At 40.7% G+C, this 18,545-nt stretch overlaps 1 protein-coding gene across 4 annotated transcripts in view; it reads right to left on the bottom strand.

Moving 5' to 3' along the window:
• CASK (calcium/calmodulin-dependent serine protein kinase (MAGUK family)) overlaps positions 1-18,545 on the bottom strand; it is a 548,810-nt gene that overhangs the window by 3,097 nt on the left and 527,168 nt on the right. For 2 of the 4 annotated variants that reach the window (XM_006864257.1, XM_006864259.1), the window contains 4 exons: positions 12,001-12,066; positions 11,817-11,897; positions 9,550-9,752; positions 1,675-1,758 (listed from right to left, as the gene is read on the bottom strand). In XM_006864257.1, the coding sequence (XP_006864319.1) occupies positions 1,675-1,758; positions 9,550-9,752; positions 11,817-11,897; positions 12,001-12,066 (434 nt within the window). Of the gene's footprint in view, positions 1-1,674; positions 1,759-9,549; positions 9,753-11,816; positions 11,898-12,000; positions 12,082-18,545 lie in introns of all 4 variants that reach the window. The other 2 variants (XM_006864260.1, XM_006864258.1) reach the window with 1 other exon arrangement.

Genomic DNA, 18,545 nt, shown 5'->3' with positions numbered 1-18,545 from the left:
ATATAGTTCTCTCTACAGAAAAATACACCTTCCCTCTTAGGCACTGTATAAGGCGAAGCTATCTTTGTCATCTTCTTCCTCAACAACAGCTTGTCTGCCTCCTTAACTTGTACGGAAGCAGGATTTAGCTCAGTGAAAACAAAATGCCTTCATTCTAATAGCAAAAGCAAGGATGAGTGGGAACAAAATGCCTACATTGGAAATCTATGAAAAGAAACACAGCTGTATTTCGTCACTTCCTAGCTGGTACTTACAGGCAATTTTCTGCACCATTTTGGAAGCTATGGAAAATTAGTAAAAGGGCAGGAAAACAGGCAAAAAAAACAGAAACAAAACACAGCATAACAAAACAAAGATGATAATTCAAGAAGCATACATGGCAACGAAAGGCTAAAAGCTAACTGCAATGTGGCGTTTCAAACACGTCTGTATCAAATAAGATGAAGAAGCTGATTTTACCAAGGAATACATCTTTTACAAATGAAATGACAAAAAAATAATGACTGAAAATATGAATAACATGGCTAAATCCACATATTTAATCTTCCTTCAGGTACGCAAAGTGAACATTTCCGAGCCTTGATGTCACTCTATTATGAGAACATATACTCCTGGGTGTGTTATGTGTTCACTGAACAGAGAGCCAAGAGTACTCAAATGGTTCCCATCACTTGCAAAAGTAATGTTCTTCAGGATTACTCTGGATGGAAGTCTCCTCTTAACAACTGAGCATTTGAAAAGTACCTGATACACTTACCATACACTTGATAACAACCCTTCCTTTCTTAGCTACCTAGCAGTAAGAAGGCCTTCTAAGTAGGCCTGGTACAGGACAGTGTGTCAGCTCTCCCAGGCAACATCTTGGTGGCCAGCTGCTGACTTGAGTTGGGCTGATAGGTGAGGCAGCTCATTTTCAGATCTGGCAGTCCTTAGGGGCCTGGTGTGGTGCTGTGGGTTAATGTGCTACACTGCAAACTCGATTTAAACCAGCAGGTTGGCAGAGTTCAAGCTCAATAGTCGCTCCTCGGAACCCCTATACAGGGTTGCTATGGTTTAGAACTGACTGGACGGTACTTAACAACAACAAGGGGCATGGCTATAAATTCTGCATAGGTCCTACTCCAGGGGCTACCTAGAACAACTGGGGCATCTGGGCTAAGGTCATGTCTCTAGGTAAAGCCATCCTTGGCCTACAGGTGATGAATGACTCCCACCTGGCCTCCCACACTTTAGCCCAAAGCTGGAGCTGGAGGGGTCTCTGCTTTCTTGGCACCGTCCCCAGCAAGGATGGCTGCCCTGGAGGGTACGGGACTCCTGGGGAGTTGCCCTCTAGGTTTTGGAGATAGACTTATTGATAAGGCCATAGGCTGTTCCAAGAGCTATTGTATTCCACATGTCTTTCATCATAGCAGACCTCTGCTGCAAAAACAAACTTGACATATGCTTCAAACTCTGCTGGGACTAAAGCGTGGCTTTTCCTAAGGAGATCTCAGAAAAACCACACCGTCTATGTGGCCTAATTCCTAAGGCTGGAAAAGGGCCTTAAGCTCTAGAAAATTACTTCCCAGCATCAACGACAAAGTAGAGCTTCATTTAGTTGTCTTAATGAGACCGGACTTGGGTTTCATAAATACAGTAAACAAACAAGGGGGCCTCCTACTGAGTGATTCTTACCTCATTTAAACCTGGAGTAATAGTAGGTGCAGCAATAAAAACAACAAAAGGAGCAAACTCTGCAGTTCTCAGGACCTTCAGTGCCTGTGTTAAGGAAAAAAAAAAAAAGTGAGAAAAATTTAAAAGAGGAAATGACTAACAAAACTTTCAAATAAGCGTACAACAATTTCACACAACTGAAAAAGTTCTTGGTTCGAATTTTGGTAAGGTATTGTTACATTTCCCAACTTCATTCATCACTTAGATTCCTTTCTCCCCACGGATGGACATTTTTCTTATGAATCGCATGAATCAATTTGATGTATTTTCCTCCAGAAATGTGAATACTGATTATGTTGGTTAGTGTTCCCTTCAAAGGTGATTTATTAATTTGAGCCTGAATGTCAATTTCTAGGAAATGTATTTTGGGGGTAGACTTGGACCAGCAGTGTGGCTTCACCACGGACTTAGAGCCCACTTCAGCACATTTCAAAGTTCAACTTGCTAACCATGGACAGAAAATACTGGACACTTGTATAAAAGTGAAAGCTTTGTTTATACTTACATATGGTACCGTACTTGAGTTTCCAGAATGAGAGGACCTTGTAGGACTCACTGGGAAGGAAATCTCATCATGGTGGTAGGGTGAAGGGGGCGGGGGGAGGCTTTGTATGGGAGCCTGGCCTTTTGTCTCAGTTCTGCCACTGAGGAGCCGTGTGGCTGTGGGCAAACAGGAGGCCCTTGGGAAACCACTGCATTCAAGGGAGCCCCTCTCTGTTCCCGTCCAATGAAATCTGTCTAGTAATGTAAGCTACTAGCTTGCAGAGATATACTACCAAGCTGAAATCAGATGTTGGTGGAGCTGATTCTGAAAGGGATTACTGCTTTAGCTCCTCCCCTAAGAGAACATGCCTATGGATTACAAACTCCCCTCCAAGGAACAAACCCCAAGATACACAGTTCACAGCGACTGACAGGCAATTAATTCATGTAGGTCAGGGATGAATATCTTCCTGTTCTTTCAACAAGCATTTAACAGATGCACTCTGGTATCCACAGAGTTTGCTTTCTAACTAGCCCTTACATTCGTTGGCTTTGCTCTGTTCCTATGCCTCTACCTCCTGTCTGGTTCACTGTTGTAGCAATTACACTGCTCACCTTGCCTCCAGTTTTGCTGCTCGCCAATCATACTGCAATCTGCCACAGAATGATCTTTTGGAAATGCAATTTGATTATGTCCCTTCCCTGCAGAAACCTTCAATAGCTGCCTCTTGGTCTTGGGATAAAATGTACACTTTTTACCCTATGTGTCAGGACCCTAATCAGCTGGCCTATACGGACCTCTCTGCCCCTCCCCCGCTCCATGAACTAGCCTTACTAAACTACTTCCAGTTCCTGAAAAGGCCAGACTTTCTTCGACTTCCTGCTCTTTTTGAGTACTATCTCCTCTGCCTGGACCTGTCCTTCCTTTGCTCTTTCCACTCTCCTTTGTGCTTGACTGAGTAACTCTACAGAAGAGCAATGCTGATGTCATTTTCTCTGGGAAGTCTTTGGTACACTCGGAGCCTTGGTTCGGTGCCCCTGAAGCACCCTGCATGTAAGCAACTGGGATTGTCAGTCACTGGTTACTAGAGGGGAAGCATCTTGTTCAGTTGCATCCCTTGTCCTCAATGTGGTAACCTGGCATGAACTGCCTTTCTGGTGCAATGAAAATGGAAATGCAGCAAATGTAATTTGCACAGACTATTTCATCTTTTGAGGCAGGTTCAGCGTGACAGCACTCTGCTTTCTTGGGTGATGGGCATCTCTTTGCCTCCTGGAGTGAGTATCTAGGTATGTTAGAGACACATTGGCTGTGAAAAGTGCTGGCTTCCTTTTTCAGTACGAGGGTGACTGCCACTAAGATTCTCCTTGTGAAGTTTAGTTACGCACCATCTCCTTGTGGGTTAAGGGAACATAGCACTGCTTTATCACGGTTCTTGAACTGTTAAAGTCACATCAGACTGTCCTTGGAGGCAAGCTTTTCAAGCTTTCCTAGGTTTATTTTTTGACAGAACAATTTCATAGTCAAACCTTTTGTGACTAAGGATGCTCTCAAGGAGCAAATATCATGAAAAAGTCCACACACAGCTTAATCACACTTTAACAGGGATCTTCGCTTAGGGATGCCCTTTTTGTCTGTGTTAACATGGTCCCTTCCCCTCCCCCTTCATGGGCACACAAATGAAGTGAATATTGAGTGAGTCGAGATCCAAGATTTCTTCATCTACTCCCTGTTTCCTTTCCCGTCACATACACCCCCCATCACAACCACAGTCAGCTTCTAGGCAAATGAGATGGGGAAAAAGTGCTAACGCACAGGTCCTGCCCTTGCTTCCATACCAGAAGACAGAACTCTAAGCACCAGATGGAAGACCACACAGCCTGGGGTGCTGAATGGAACCCAAGGATGAAGTAGCAAATGGACACCCCCGCCCCAGGCATGAAATGGTTTCTTCTCTGCTCTGTAACTCCAGCCTGATGTCCACCCAATCCTTGGAATACTGGATGTTTCCAGACATTCCACCACCAGAAAACAACAAAAGCATGAGCTGGCTCCCTGCAGATGATCCTCCTCTGCACTGCAGCTAGTCTCCAGAAGGACATGAGGGTCATTTGGCACTTACTGCATAAACCTGCCAATGAAGACCATGTCCATCGTGGTGTCCAATGACTATGTCCTACTCCGTTAAGCAACTGATTCCAAGGAAAGACACGGCATGCTTCTTTCTATTAAGTGAGCATTATGTGACTCATCCACCACTCGTCTGTCAGTCTGTCGTACTGTGGTAGCTTGTGAGTTGCTGTGATTCTGAAAGCTATGCCACCGATATTTTAAATATCAGCAAGGTCACCCATGGTACACAGGTTTCAGATGAGCTTCCAGACGAAGACAGATTAGGGAGAAGGAGTGACGAACTACTTCCGAATATTTAGTCACTGAAAACCTCATGAATAGCAGAGAAACACTGTCAGATATAGTGCTGGAAAATAAGCCCCACAGGTTGGAAGGCCCTCAAAATGTGACTGGGGAAGAGCTGCCTGCTCACAGTAGTGAGGTTGTCCCAGGAGCGGGCAGTGTTTCGTTCTGCTGTGCATAAGGTCGCTAAGAGTTGGTGCCGACTCGATGGCACCTAACAACAACAACATGTGACTCATGGGTACTAGAACATCCAGCGTCAAATTTAATGCTTATCCCAGTAACTACAGCCACTCTGTGGTTAGTATATTTGCTTCATCCTTCTTTTCAAGGTTTTGTTTTCTATTTCTATCCTGCAGTATTTTATTTTAAAACTTTATAAGACACCTCAAATCTGGATGGAGATTTTCTTGTCTACTAGTCCTGGTGTGGAACTGTAGGATGAGCACTGGACTGCAAGGTCGGTTTGAACTGCAAGATCAGCGGTTCAAACTCACCAGCCACACCTCGGAAACCCTATACAGGGTGACTCTGTGAGTCGGAACCGACTCCATGGCACTTAACAACAAAAGTTCTGACAGCTTCCGCAGAGCCACCACACATTTTCCTCAGTTCTTCTTGAAAGTCTCTGTTCTCATACTTTGCTTTAGTTATAGTTCTCAATTGAATGCCATTTTTTGTGCAGTTTCAGCTTGGCCAAGGTTCAGGTTCACTTCAAGGATAGGAAGTGGAACTGTTTCACAAGGACTTCCCTCCTTCAGGTGGTTAATAGGCAGAGTGTAAGGTGAACTTCAAATCCTCTTCCTATCTGATTCAAGATGAGACACAAATTTCTTAATGTTTAGGCAAATCGCTCTCTCTGAACCCCAGAGGAAGGGAGAGAGGGATTTCTAGAAAGATCATTGAAAATAAGTTGGTTTAAATAGCTAAAGCAGCATTAACCTTTAAAGTTAATTCGTTAGTTCTATCTGGGGACAGAAATTGATTGTATAGCTCATCTACGGCCAATATTTAATTTCAGGTTACCAACCAATTCATTTCTAGAAAACCTTCACTCATAGCTATGTGGCACTGTAGGATACTCACTAGACTGCTAACCACAAGGTTTGATCCACCGATCAAACCCACCAGCCACTCTTTGGAAACCTTATACAGGGACACTATGAGTCCAAACCGACTCAATGGCACTTAACAACTACATAGCTACTGAATCCTCAGGGAATAAAAACTCATTTGACTCAAGTACCTAAGAACAGATATCTGTAAGACTTATCTGGCTACAAACTTAAGAAGTACAGAAAGATAAGCAATTGAGCAATTTTATATGGAAATCTGAGGCCACAGTGACCCCAGAAACAATCTTAACAGAGCCAAATGATCAAATAAAATAGCCACTGGTTCAGAACCTGGCTGTTGTTTCCAAGTACAAATGGCTAAAAGCTAGTCCTGAATGCTGTGACATTTCCTACATTTCCAGGGCAAAAGCAAAACCATAAACATTCTGCTACTGTTCACTTCATAATGCTGAAAACAGATAAATCAAAATAAAATGAGTAATTAAAATCTAAAACTGTTACATTAGGTTCTGATTACATACTGGAGCTATTGCTGTTTTAGCTTTAGGGAACATGGATTATTTTCTGAGCCCTAGCTTTAGTCTCATAAGAAATAAGTTCTGTAGTTCTTCTGTTTTGAACACCTTATAGAGTTTTCTAAACCTTAAAAAAAAAATTAAGTATTTAAATTGAACTATGACAAAAACTATGACATACACTGGGAAATGCTGCATTTTGATGTTTTTTTCCTAGTATGGTCCCATGAAAGGAAGTTGGGATTTATTGTAAAAAAAAAAAAAAAAAGCAAAACCAACACAGGTTCAAGTTCAAATTTTACTTTGCAGCAGTTGTCTATAAAGCCTTGGTCAAGCCACAATTATGTTGATTAAGCCTCCGTTTCCTCATCTATCAATGTAGACATTGATCTCTGTAGTTCACTGGGTTTTAAGGATTTGGTAAGACAGCTGGAGTTAATAGTACCTAACTGCTAACCAAAAGGTTGGAGGTTTGAGTCCATGCAACGGTACCTCAGAAGAAAGGCTTGGTGATCTACTTCTGATAAACCAGCCACTGAAAACCTTATGGTCTCAAAAACAACAAAAAATAAATTTTAAAAAGAAAGAAAGAAAATTCTATGGAACACAGTTCTACTCTGACACACATGGGGTTGCCATCTTTTGTGTGGAATAGAAACACAGCCTACTACAATTTTTTTTTTTTAAATGAAAAAAAGCGTAATGTCTTTACTTTAGGTTTAAAGGTGGACCACAACATCTTATCACACGGAATTATTGGACCTTTGTTCAATTGGGCCTTAACTGCCAAAAATAAGTGAAGATGGCACAAAGTATTAGAGCGGGAGTTAAATGCTAATGTTAGGGTGGTCTTTAAAAGACCCACATGTAATGGACGTGGTGTCAGCAGTGGTAGAAGTGAGACGGTTTCACGAAAATCCCGTAAGGCGCTTCTCTAGTTATGGACAATTTGGGATGTATATCGAGGAAGGAATTTTATCCTCACCAACTCTTCTTCTGATTTGTATTCTTACAAGTTTGCGGAACCAAACTGTCAGTGAGATACAGTCAAGGAGGCATTCTAACAAGCTGGGGTGAGGAAAGGGTGTGGAGAACAATGTTCTAAGGAGAGAACCTCCCTAGAGCAATGAGGCTCTGCCTGGAAGCAAGTCATTCATGGCCACAGGCATCCTGAAGGCAGGACGAAGGGCTTTTCCCAGCTCTGGAGAGAGCAGGCTGGGAGCAGAGAAGCCCCAGGGTGATGGCCAGTCAGAGCTTAGGCTCTGTGGACATCCACAGAGGTCAGTGGGAGATTAGTGTTGGGCATAATAGGCTAGACTGGTCAGTGTGGAGCTCTGGTCAGAAGAGCCTGGGACCAAAGTGGTCATCCAGACTGACAAGAGGAGCTTGACTTGGGTGATCCCTGTTGCCAGGGCTACTGCCCCAAAGAGGCTTAGGCAGAGAACAGGTGGCCTGTGACCTGCCCTTAGAGGTAGGTGGACCTGAGAGCTGAGAACTCTGAGAAGTGGGTACACAGGAAACAGGAGAGAAGAGTGCCGGTGAGCATATCCAGCAGTCAGGGAGCAGGGGAAACCGCCCAGCCTGGGGCAAGGAGTGCTCCGGTGCCAACTGCAACAGGGAAAAGTAACTGCTGTGGATGTCCTGATAAGGCCAAGAGAAGTATCTCCCAGTCAGCAGTGCAGAGCAATGCATGGATGTGCAAGGGCAGGGAGATGGGAGAGCTGAACAGTAAGAGTGGAGCAGCAGCAGCAATAGCAGTGGCGGCAGCGGCAGTGGTGGTGACAGCGGCGGCAGCAGCAGCAGCAGCACGTAAGGCAGAAAAGCCTTAGAGATTAGATTTGGAAATGCGGAGGGAGTCTGAGGAGCCCTGCAGCCAGCATACTGCTAGAGACATTACTACCAGCAGAAAACGACGTTCAGGTGAAGACCAGTGTGGAACCCAAGGAGAGGATGTCGAAGACCAGGACCAGGATTGAGACTTTGCCTCTAGCCACCCCTGGCCAGAAGATTTTTCCAATCCCTAGTAAGGAGGGATTAGTAGTTAAACAAAAGTCAATCTGTATTATACATCATATAGTTCGTTTCCTACAGGTCTAAACTAATGGTTAAGTAAACAGTATAGCGTTTACCTTACTGCTGCTTTCCTCCCCAACCCCTTAACCAGATCCTTTTGTGGTTTCCAAAGTTCTGAGATAAAAACCCCATCCATCAGGTGCTGTCAAATGGAAAAGGGTAAACCCAACTGGCAACGAAGTTAGGATCCTGCAGTCGAGTAACTGAACTGTCAGGCCCCAGGTCACACAGACCCTGACTACGCAGGCTCCGTCCTCACTCTGGGGATGGCTAGGGAACCAAGTCTCACCCAGTGGCCCTTGAGCAAGGGACCTGCTCTGACTAGGAGAGCCACATAAGTCTCCTGAAGAAACACAGCCTGCGTGAGGAGAACTGGTCTACCATGTACACAGGTGGTCTACAGATTCCATATATAAATGATAAGGAATTTAGGGAACAAAGCAGTCTTAGAAATGGCAGACTGGGGAGTCACATGGGTACCCATGAGCCTCTCCTGTAACCCATCCTGATGTTTAGAGCTCTCCAATCCTTTCTACTATGCTTTTAGTTCATTTCTACTTTGTCCTCAGAGATGATAAAAGAACATGCCAGTAGTCTCCACATAAGGCCTTCAGCGTTTTCTTCTTCGGGATTAGTAATTTCTATTGCTTTTAGTATAGCAAGTATCTATAGACCATCAAAGCATCTTGGTGTCTGGCTCTCTTTGGAGTCCTCTTTAAGCTCTCCATATCCCTCCGAGTTTGAGTTCAGGGTCAGTCACCATCCTCAGATAGAGAGATGGCGAAGACCAAGGACCAGCCTGGGAGTCTCTAGCTCTGCTCCGCCTAACATCCCCAGGGCTCACTCATACTGGCTGTCAAACCCAGGCCCCAGGGTCAGATTTCCTTGCTAGTGATCATCATAAGATGTTGGCCGTGGCTTTGATAGTCTAGTGTCATCTGAACCAAGAAGAGAATGGTGGCTGCTGTGGTAACCAAGTGTAAGAGTCTTATTCTGAGGTCAGAGAACTGCAGTTTCTGGCAGGCACAGACCCAGAGTATAATAAACCCCACAGGAGAATAATCTCTGCTTCCTAAATATACAGTGTGTGCAACGAGTCCAACAATTAGTTGGCACTCTACTGTGAACCCATGATGCTTTGCTTACTGATGCTTTCTTGCAGTTTATTCAATTAATCTGCAATTCGTGACTTTCTGATGGCATTGTTGATTTTAGAATCAGAGACTAGCATGCATGCAGGATGCCAAGGGGGTTGAGTGGGGCTGGACCGTACCTGAGGTTCCACGTCCAGTATTGCAATCAGCCCCTGCTCGTGGATCTTCCGGATGGTCTCCAGTTTGGTCCCATACATCGCATCTTCATGGCTGCCGTACTCCAGATACTCATTATTAGAGATGTCTTGCATCATTTGGTCATGCGATACAAAGTAATAATTCTTTCCATTTTCTTCATCTTTCTTTGGAGGTCTGGTTGTATCTGCAAAGCCAGGAAAGATTTCAAAAGATGAGCTGATGAGCTTCCGCTCCCAGTGGACCTACCCAAACTCAGTTTTGTCTTAAAAATCTGTGAATTCTTTAGTATGAGGGGACTTCAAAAAGTCTGGAAAAATTCCATGATCTTTTCAGTCCATTTTCTACAAACCTTTTGAAGACCCCTTGTATATGTCTCACATCTTTTGTTCCCCCTCCCAGCAGCTTTGTAGAAATAGGAATTATATTTTTGTGTGTGATATCAAATTGAAGTAGTTAGTTAGCTGTTTGGTTTGATGGATCTTTAACTCTTTAGAAGAAGAGATGTATTTCATTTCCCTCTACAAGAGTTGTGCTGGCTAAACAGTCGTCTCTAGCTACATGTGGCTATTAATATTTAAATGAGTTAAAATTACATGAAACAAAAAAATTTCGGTCCTCAGTGTCACTAGCCACATTTCAAGTATTCAATAGACATATGTGGTTGATGGCTGCTATATCTGACAGTGCACATACAGAACACCACTGTTATCAAAAGTTGAAATGGCAGACCATATTAATGCGGCACTGGACCGCAAGGTCAGTTTGAACCACAAGGTAGGCAGTTCAAACTCACTAGCTGCTCCTTGGAAACCCTATAGAGGGTCACTATGAGTCAAAACCGACTCTAGGGCACTTAACAACAACAACAATGTTTGAGCTCTTAGTAATTAATCATATGTTACATCCAGGTCTGTGATCAAATATTTCAAGGAGCAGACATGATTGAGGCCATTAACTTAAAAGTTTTAAGCCAGACTAGTTAACTGGCCATTTGCTAACCTGGAAGTTCAATTGTTAACATGCTCAAGAAGAAACAAAATTAGCCAAGCTTGCTGTATTTATGATCTTGATATAAGGAGAATTAAAGGAACACTTCAGAATGTTTAGATAAAAAACAAAAACACAATCCAATGGCACTAACTGAAATGATATCTCAAGATTTATTTTTTGTGTAAATCAGGCAGGGATCTGGGGTGGGGGTGGCCTTATGAAGTCCCATGACTCTGGGCTATTAGAGATAACAGTAAGTGGTCTTGGCACTGCTTCAGAAAGGTGTCTGAAGCCTGACAGCATGGAACCAAGCTTCACATTTTCTCCTGTGGCTCTGAAAACTCATTCGCCTTTAGTCCTTCCTAATCCACAGACAAGGAGCTCTAGTAGCGTAGTAGTTACGAATCGGGCTGCTAACCTCAAGATCAGCAGTTCGAAACTACCAGCTGTCACGCAGGAGAAAGATAAGGCTTTCTGCTCCCGTAAAGAGTTACAGCCTCGGAAACCCTGTGCAGGGTCGCTATGAGTCGGAACCAAGTCCACGGTACTCAACAGCAACAGCAATCCACGGACAAGGCTCTACTTACCAAAAAGCTTTCGGAATTTAACTTGTAAATTTTAGGATAATGACGATGTTTATAAACTCTATTCAGCACAACTCTAAAAATATTCAGCACAACTCTAAAGAAGCGCTTCGTATACATTATCTCGAATTCTCCAGACAACCTGGAGACAGAGATTGCTTAATTTCACAGCTGAGGAAGGACAAGAGGCTACGAAAAAGGTTCCAAAAATAAGGGGAATAAAATAGCTTACAGTTTTAAAATTCTTTACAATAAACAACAAATAGTACAGTAACTGGGTTTTAAAAGTGGGAAGTCAGTAATTTAGGTACTGATTAAGGGAAACATTATCCTAGAGAAAACTATACAATGATTAAAACATCTGGATAATGTATATGAGACACTGTTGGAGAAATTATTTTATTATAAACATAATGTATGAGCTCAATTTTATTTAAAAAATATGCATAAACTAACACACACACACACACACGCTTGCCCTAAAAGGAGCCCTCACTGAGGTGGTAGCAGTGAGATTATTGTTCTCATTTTCTTTGTTGTTGTTTTTTTCCCCTTTTCTTGCTTGTTTTCTATAATGAACATTTATTTCTTATATAATCAGAAAACATATGTACATTACAATATTTAAAAAGCAAGAGGAAAGTCTAATTAAAAGAAAGTAAGATATTGCTTACGTGGAATAGGGTATGCAAATCGGTCTGGGTGCTTTGTAATGAGGGTGTTTTTTATGTGTCTTCTTCCAACACCATGTGCACCTATGCCATTTAAAAAAAAAAGTCAAAAAATTTAATTGTTATCATTTCTCACAAAATGTTTAGAAGATGAGAATAAAAAAGTCATGCATACAATCAAACTTACCTAATAAGACTAGTGTTTTCCTTTTGAATGCTGGCAGTTTTACGACTTCTTCATATGTAACAAGATCTAATTGATCAAACACTAAAAGGTAAAGAGTTAGAAGAAAGGTAAATTTGCAGAGTATGTATTTCACATATGAAATTATACAAAACTAAAGGCACAGTACAACCATATCTTTAATAAAAGATATGAATTCAACTTAAAATGTGCAGCTGACATGTAATTTAACTCATATAACACTGAGGGAGAAATTTTAAATTTAAGCCCATGAAAATGCACTTAAGTACAAGGGGGATCCAAAAATAGGTTGAACACATGCAGAAACATCCAACTCTAAAAGATTCTGCATATTTTTAAATGCAGTATTCTATAAATCACATGAATTTGCTCAATCCCACATGCTGTTTCCATTTTTGTGATTTCAAGAAATCAGAAATGCTAAAAAGAAAAAGTCTACAGACAGTGACCAATATGAATAAGGCATGAATACAATTAACCACGAAAGATGCCAGCTAAATCACTTCTAGAGATGGATAAGAAATGCATGGTCTTTAACTTCATGGTTCTGTCTTACAACAAGAGTTGATAGAGATAGCATGCTCAATCCTTTCGTAGCTAAGTTCTATAAGGATGATTTCACAAGCTTTTGAAATGAGCAGTTCACAGATTTTATTATAACCCAGATACCCATTTGGTGGTAAGTCTTGGGTACATAAGTAGGGAAACATGCTTCCCTGGGCCTCAAACCTTATCAGCTATAACATGCTCAGTCTGATGAAGAGAAATGGAAAGAAGTATGAGGTGGGGTCTGAAGCTGAAAAGCTTTGCAAAAGGGGAGTTCTTTAATCATTCCAGATTGAGAAGAATTTTTTTTTTAAATCTTTTTTTGACATCTGTCTCCACAAAACTACTGCAAAAACAATTTCAAGTCATGTTATAAAGCTTTCTTGAAGAGAATGACCATTCCTGTCGAAGTTCAATGTAGTTTTGATTCTCATGCACATTTGAACATTCTCACAAGAAGGTGAAAGTCATGTGTTGACACTTCTGGCAATAAGTTTTGCATGATTATACCCCAATTGTTGTCAGGTACATATTAACATTTTTGTTTTAAAACAAGAATATTGATTAAGCCCTGAATTTTAGAGGGGTTGACATAAATTTGATAAAACGGATTCCATGGTGCACTAAAAGAAGTGGGATGCATCAGCCAGTCAGCAGGAGAACCTTCTACTTTCTGGAGTAGTATGATCAAATGGCATTGCGTAGCATCAGCTCAGTCCTTGATATTTATGATCTTCCCAGTAGCAAAGGTAGCAAGGAACCTTAAATGCAAAACAGACTACTCTGGAATGCAACACATCAGACATCTAAAATGAAAGCATCGTTCTCAAAATAGATTTTTTAAAAAGGAACTATCATATATTAAGATAAGGGTTGGTGCATGTTAATGGGTATTTGTGCATTTATTTTCTTTTGATATATTGATTTCATAAAGGTTGAATACATTTTTAAAGCATACTCTCTAGGAACAATGGAAAACTATGAATGACTGTCATTAGAATGGGAAGCTTACAAAATGAAAATGAATATGAGGTCCTGTATGCGATGGAGCTGGCTAGAAATGCTGCAGGGGTGTGATCGAGTGATGCGAGTTGCAAAAATAAAAGCAAAAGTCTTACAGCATTGCTTTTGAGACCTTTTGCCCCCCTAAGTAATATTTTCTTTAAGAACAATTATGCCCGTGTCAAAAGTATATCAACAAACTGATATATGTCAATACACAAGCATCTCACAAAAGGGCAAGATGATGATGAAGCAAGCTTTCTGAATGGTATGCACAGCCCACCCCCACTTTATAACTGGGGTCCTCCTGCATGAAGACTTGTTATTTGTTATCAACACAGAAGAATGAGTTAGAAATCAACAGGCAGCATCACACATAAATGAACAGCTATGTTAAACGATCAGATTTTAACCATAAACAAGTAGCATGAGGAGGTCACTGTGGTCCAGAATAAATCACCACATGGTCAAAAGGTTGACAATAAAAAAGGATACTTGAAAATAAAGAGATAAAAGAAAATAGAAGGGTAAAAAGAAAAATATTTAAAGACTGAACTTTTAAAGGTTTTAAGTTGCTTGCTGATTTCAAAAAAAAATTAAGAAAAGAAGACGGCTTAATGAAAGGAAACAGTCAAAAACAAATCAAGAGGCAAAGTCACGCAACACGTTACTTACATGCACAGAGGCCATTGGGAGTAAGACAGCATGAAAAATGTACAGGGGTCATTGAAATATGGCTTTTAATATATTAGTAAAACAAAAGTATAATATGCACAAAATAAACTTTATCATGCAATATTCTAAACACAAGGCAAATAAATCACATTAAGAACAAACTCATTTCAATAAAAATTCAACAATACCCTTGCATAAAAGCCAGTGGATTTGATAGACTAGCATAGGCATAGAAATGTTATTTGGGAATAGATCTCAAGACACTCTTTTTAGAAAGTATAGGTGTGGAAGCCTTTCACTTTTTATTTTGTACCTTCCTGCACCATTTGTAATTTCTAGTCATGTATGTCTATCACTTTAATTATTTAAAAACTATGCCAACAAGTCAACAGGGCTGTGAAATTATGGAGCATTTTTTGTTGTCTATAGAGTTCGCCATATTAGAGGGAAAAAAAAAAGTAACTGCTTTATACAGTCAACACTACTAACTCATAGTATTAAGCATAATTTAACAACAGCTATGGAGCTCTGGTAGCATAGTGGTTATAAATAAGGTCGTCAGTTCGAAACTACCAGCAGTTCCACTGGACAAAGATGAGGCTTTCTGCTCCCGTAAAGATTTACAGCCTCGGAAACCCTGTGCAGGGTCTCTATGAGTCGGAACCAACTCCACGGTACTTAACAACAACACGAATCTTTTGGAGGAGGCCTGGTGTGGCGCCGTAGGAGAAGCACTTGACTATAAAGTCAGTTTGAACCACAAGGTCAGTGATTCAAACTCATCCGCCACTCCTTGGAAATCCCATACAGGGTTGCTATGAGTTGGAACTGACAGAATGGCACTTATAACAACAACAAATGAATCTTTTGGAGTCCTGATATGGCACTGTAGGATAAGCACTGGACAGCTAATCTCAAGGTCAGCAGTTCAAACCCACCAGCTGTTCTTTGGCAAGCCTATACAGGGTCGCTGTAAGTCAGAACAAGAAGAAGTACTGCTCAGGGCCCCAACATTCAAAATAAATGAATTAAAGACTTTAAAAAAGTTTCTATTAGTAAGTTGCTCTAAAGATGTCTTTTGGAAGTCCTGGGGTTGAAAAATCTCAATACCTCAACAGTGTCATTCTTTTTAGCAGTATGACAATACTTTTTGCACCAAATGCACGAGGCTGAAAATCTTTCACATACTGCAGTAAAGACATTAGCTATAGATATTACACACACCAGAATCAAATTAGAACCAAGGCTTCAGAAATACTACCTGGCATAGTTTGTACATATTTCCCGGTAAACGACTCAACATTGTAGTTTCTTCTTTTTAATTATTTAGAAAACGATTTCCAGTTTGCTCTATTCCATTAAAAAAAACTCTTTTCTTAATTTGAAAATCTTCAAACACCATAAAAAGCTCCAATTAAAAAAAAACAAAAAACCCAGCAGTGCACACTAGAGCAAGGAGTGCACACTCATATGCCTCGTGGGGCTGCAGGGGCAAGGCCAGGGCGTGGTAGAGATGGAACATCCTGGAGAGTGAGTGCTCACCAAAAGGGGCATCAGCAGAACAGAATCGTGAAGACAGAAACTAGTTCCTCTGTTGTTGGTTTTTCAAGGGAAATCAGAAACCTAGATTTTTAATGTTAAATATCTTGATTTTTAAATGTGATAAGTAGTTAAGATGATTTAGAACACCATATGCATGGTACAAACATTTATCTATCTTGGTCATACTCAATTACAGGGCTGTGGGTTTATAATGTAAGATATAGGCAACACAGTTAGAAAAGAACCTGTCTTGAATAGTTAATGTGGTACTTTCTGGTGATAAAAATGAAATTAATTAATTCTAGTACTAAAGTTCCCATCAGTTCTAGATAGTGTCTCATGTTTCATTCTTACTACAAATATAAAAACTTTAGAATTTGATAAGGTTTGGATCTTAATATCAGCATATGCTGAAATCTTAATGATTTGAAGCAGGAAACAAAATATTTGGCCCTTTTATTAATTTAATAAATGCCTTGGGGACAACAAAGAGTATACTGGATTTTATAAGCAACTTTTTAAAAAGCCAGGAAAAGAAAATCTTCAGAAATATGGTTTGGTCTGTAGTCCATGAGATAGTTGACTAGTACCTGAAACTGAAGAGTATCTCAAAACATCTGCCTTAACTGATAAACAAAGGTCTCTTTTAGAGCAATTCTTTATAGAGACAATTCATTATATTAGGGTGAAGTCTCATTATAGCTAAAAGTAGAATGGCTGATGAAATAGTTGACTTTCTATCCTGACACAAATTTCATCTTGTGTTAAGAAAAAGTAATCACCAAACAACCGTTTTTTGTGGGGTTTATAATGAATGGAGTCCTGGTGTGGCACTGTGGGTTAATGCACTGGACTGCAAAGTTGGTTTGATCTGCAAGGTCAATGGTTCAAGCTCACCAGCCACTCCTCAGAAACCTTATACAGGGTCACTATAGGCCGGAACCAACTCGACGGCACAACAACAACATAAAGAATGGAGGAGTTGGTTGCTGGTGTGGAAGAAACTTGAAGAGAGTAACAGAAAAGAACACTTTCTCTCAAGCAGAGTATTTCACAAAGTGCAGGACAAAAGCTGGGCATCTTCTCATAACCAGGGAAACTAAAAGGAGAGAGAACTCATTAGTCATGAATTTGTGGGAGAAGAAACTTAAGGAAAAAAAAATGGTATTCTGACCATACCATCACAAATAAGCCTACAAAGAAACTTGAGTAGCTCTGAAAGGGCCTTTCTAAGAAGCTCAGACTTTCTTGCCAAGGCCCTAGAAAGAGAACCTCAATCTCAGTGATAAACACTGACATATAGAAAGAACAACCCCTTAGGCATGAAGAGAAAGGCTCCAATGCCCAGGAAGACCACTGTTTAGGGAAATGTTGAAGATAACAAAAAAGTGTTGATGGGTCCCTCCTCCCATCCATTGTTAGTTTTAAATCTACAAGAACTTAGGTCTGTGGTTTGGGCTAGGAAGTACAATGTCAAACAAGACAGTAGAGAAAACATCATTGCATTTACCCCATTAAGGCCTGCTTTCAATACCAAAGGGAATAGCCTTTAAACTTGACAGGCATGTTTATCAGAGCGCTAAAGTCTGAGATAAGGGGGCGTAAGAGAGTACTTGGCTTCGCTAATTGATACCCATTTGCCAGGCCTAGTAATGAAAGAACCTTAAAACCACTGAATTTTAGAATTAGAAATGAATTTTGGGATTTAGAATGAACATTTCCTCTTTTTGAGGCTCACGGGAGCTAGGTGATTTGTCCACGTTGTGTGACGTGGTGTCTTTTCTCAGGTTGCCTATTAGCTTACAGATGTGTCTGCAGGATCATTGTGCACCATCTATTATGAATCAGAGAGAATGAGAACAATATAATAAGAGCAGTGATGCTCTGAGCGATGGTCAAATAATGGAAAAAGCAAACTTTGGAAAATACTGACCACCAAACTGGATGCGGATTCTCTGGCAAATTCTTAAATGAATCAATCAACTGATTTGGTGGGGGGGGGGACATTTAGAGGGTTTTAATTTTCCAATCAATTAACTTGGTATTTTCCCTCAGATTTTAATTTTAAAATATTGACAAATTGAATACACTTGTCTACATGTCCTCCATTAGTAGTGTATAAGGGGGCTTCAAAAAGTTCAAGGAAAAATTCCATTATCTCTTCATTCTATTTTCCCACAAACTCTCGGAAGCCCCCTTGTATGTCGTATGTGCCATTGTTGTTAAGTGCCGTCAAATTAGTTCAGACTCAAAGCAACTCTGTATAGGGTTTCCTACGAGTGGCTGGTGGGTTTGAATCACCAGCCTTGCAGTTAGCAGTCCAGACTTTATCTACAATACCACATCAGGACTCTCGGACTCTCTCTCTCTTTCTCTCTCTCTCTCTCTCTCTCTCTCTCTCTCTCTATATATATATATATATATATACATACACACACACAGACATATATATATATATATATATACACATACATATATGTAACGTGTATACATACATATATACACAGATATCAACACATCTTCTTGTGAGCATGTTAAGACCGTTAGAAGATGATTGAAATAAGGCAACTAAGGACACTTGGCAACAACCACTGACAGTTTTGTGTTAGTAACATTCTGCTAGCACTACAGTGAATTTCTTTAGATGGTACTAATTGAACATTTAAAATGAATAGTTGCCCTGGTGGCGTAGTGTGTTATATGTTACACTCCACCAGCTGCTCCACAAGACAAAGATGAGGCTTTCTGGTCCTGTAGAAGTT

The sequence above is a fragment of the Chrysochloris asiatica genome, unplaced genomic scaffold (assembly GCF_000296735.1).
Source record: "Chrysochloris asiatica unplaced genomic scaffold, ChrAsi1.0 scaffold00062, whole genome shotgun sequence".
In the NCBI taxonomy this organism is placed as follows: domain Eukaryota; kingdom Metazoa; phylum Chordata; class Mammalia; order Afrosoricida; family Chrysochloridae; genus Chrysochloris; species Chrysochloris asiatica.
Note: the sequence above shows the minus strand (reverse complement) of the source record. Positions and strands in the feature narration are given on the sequence as shown.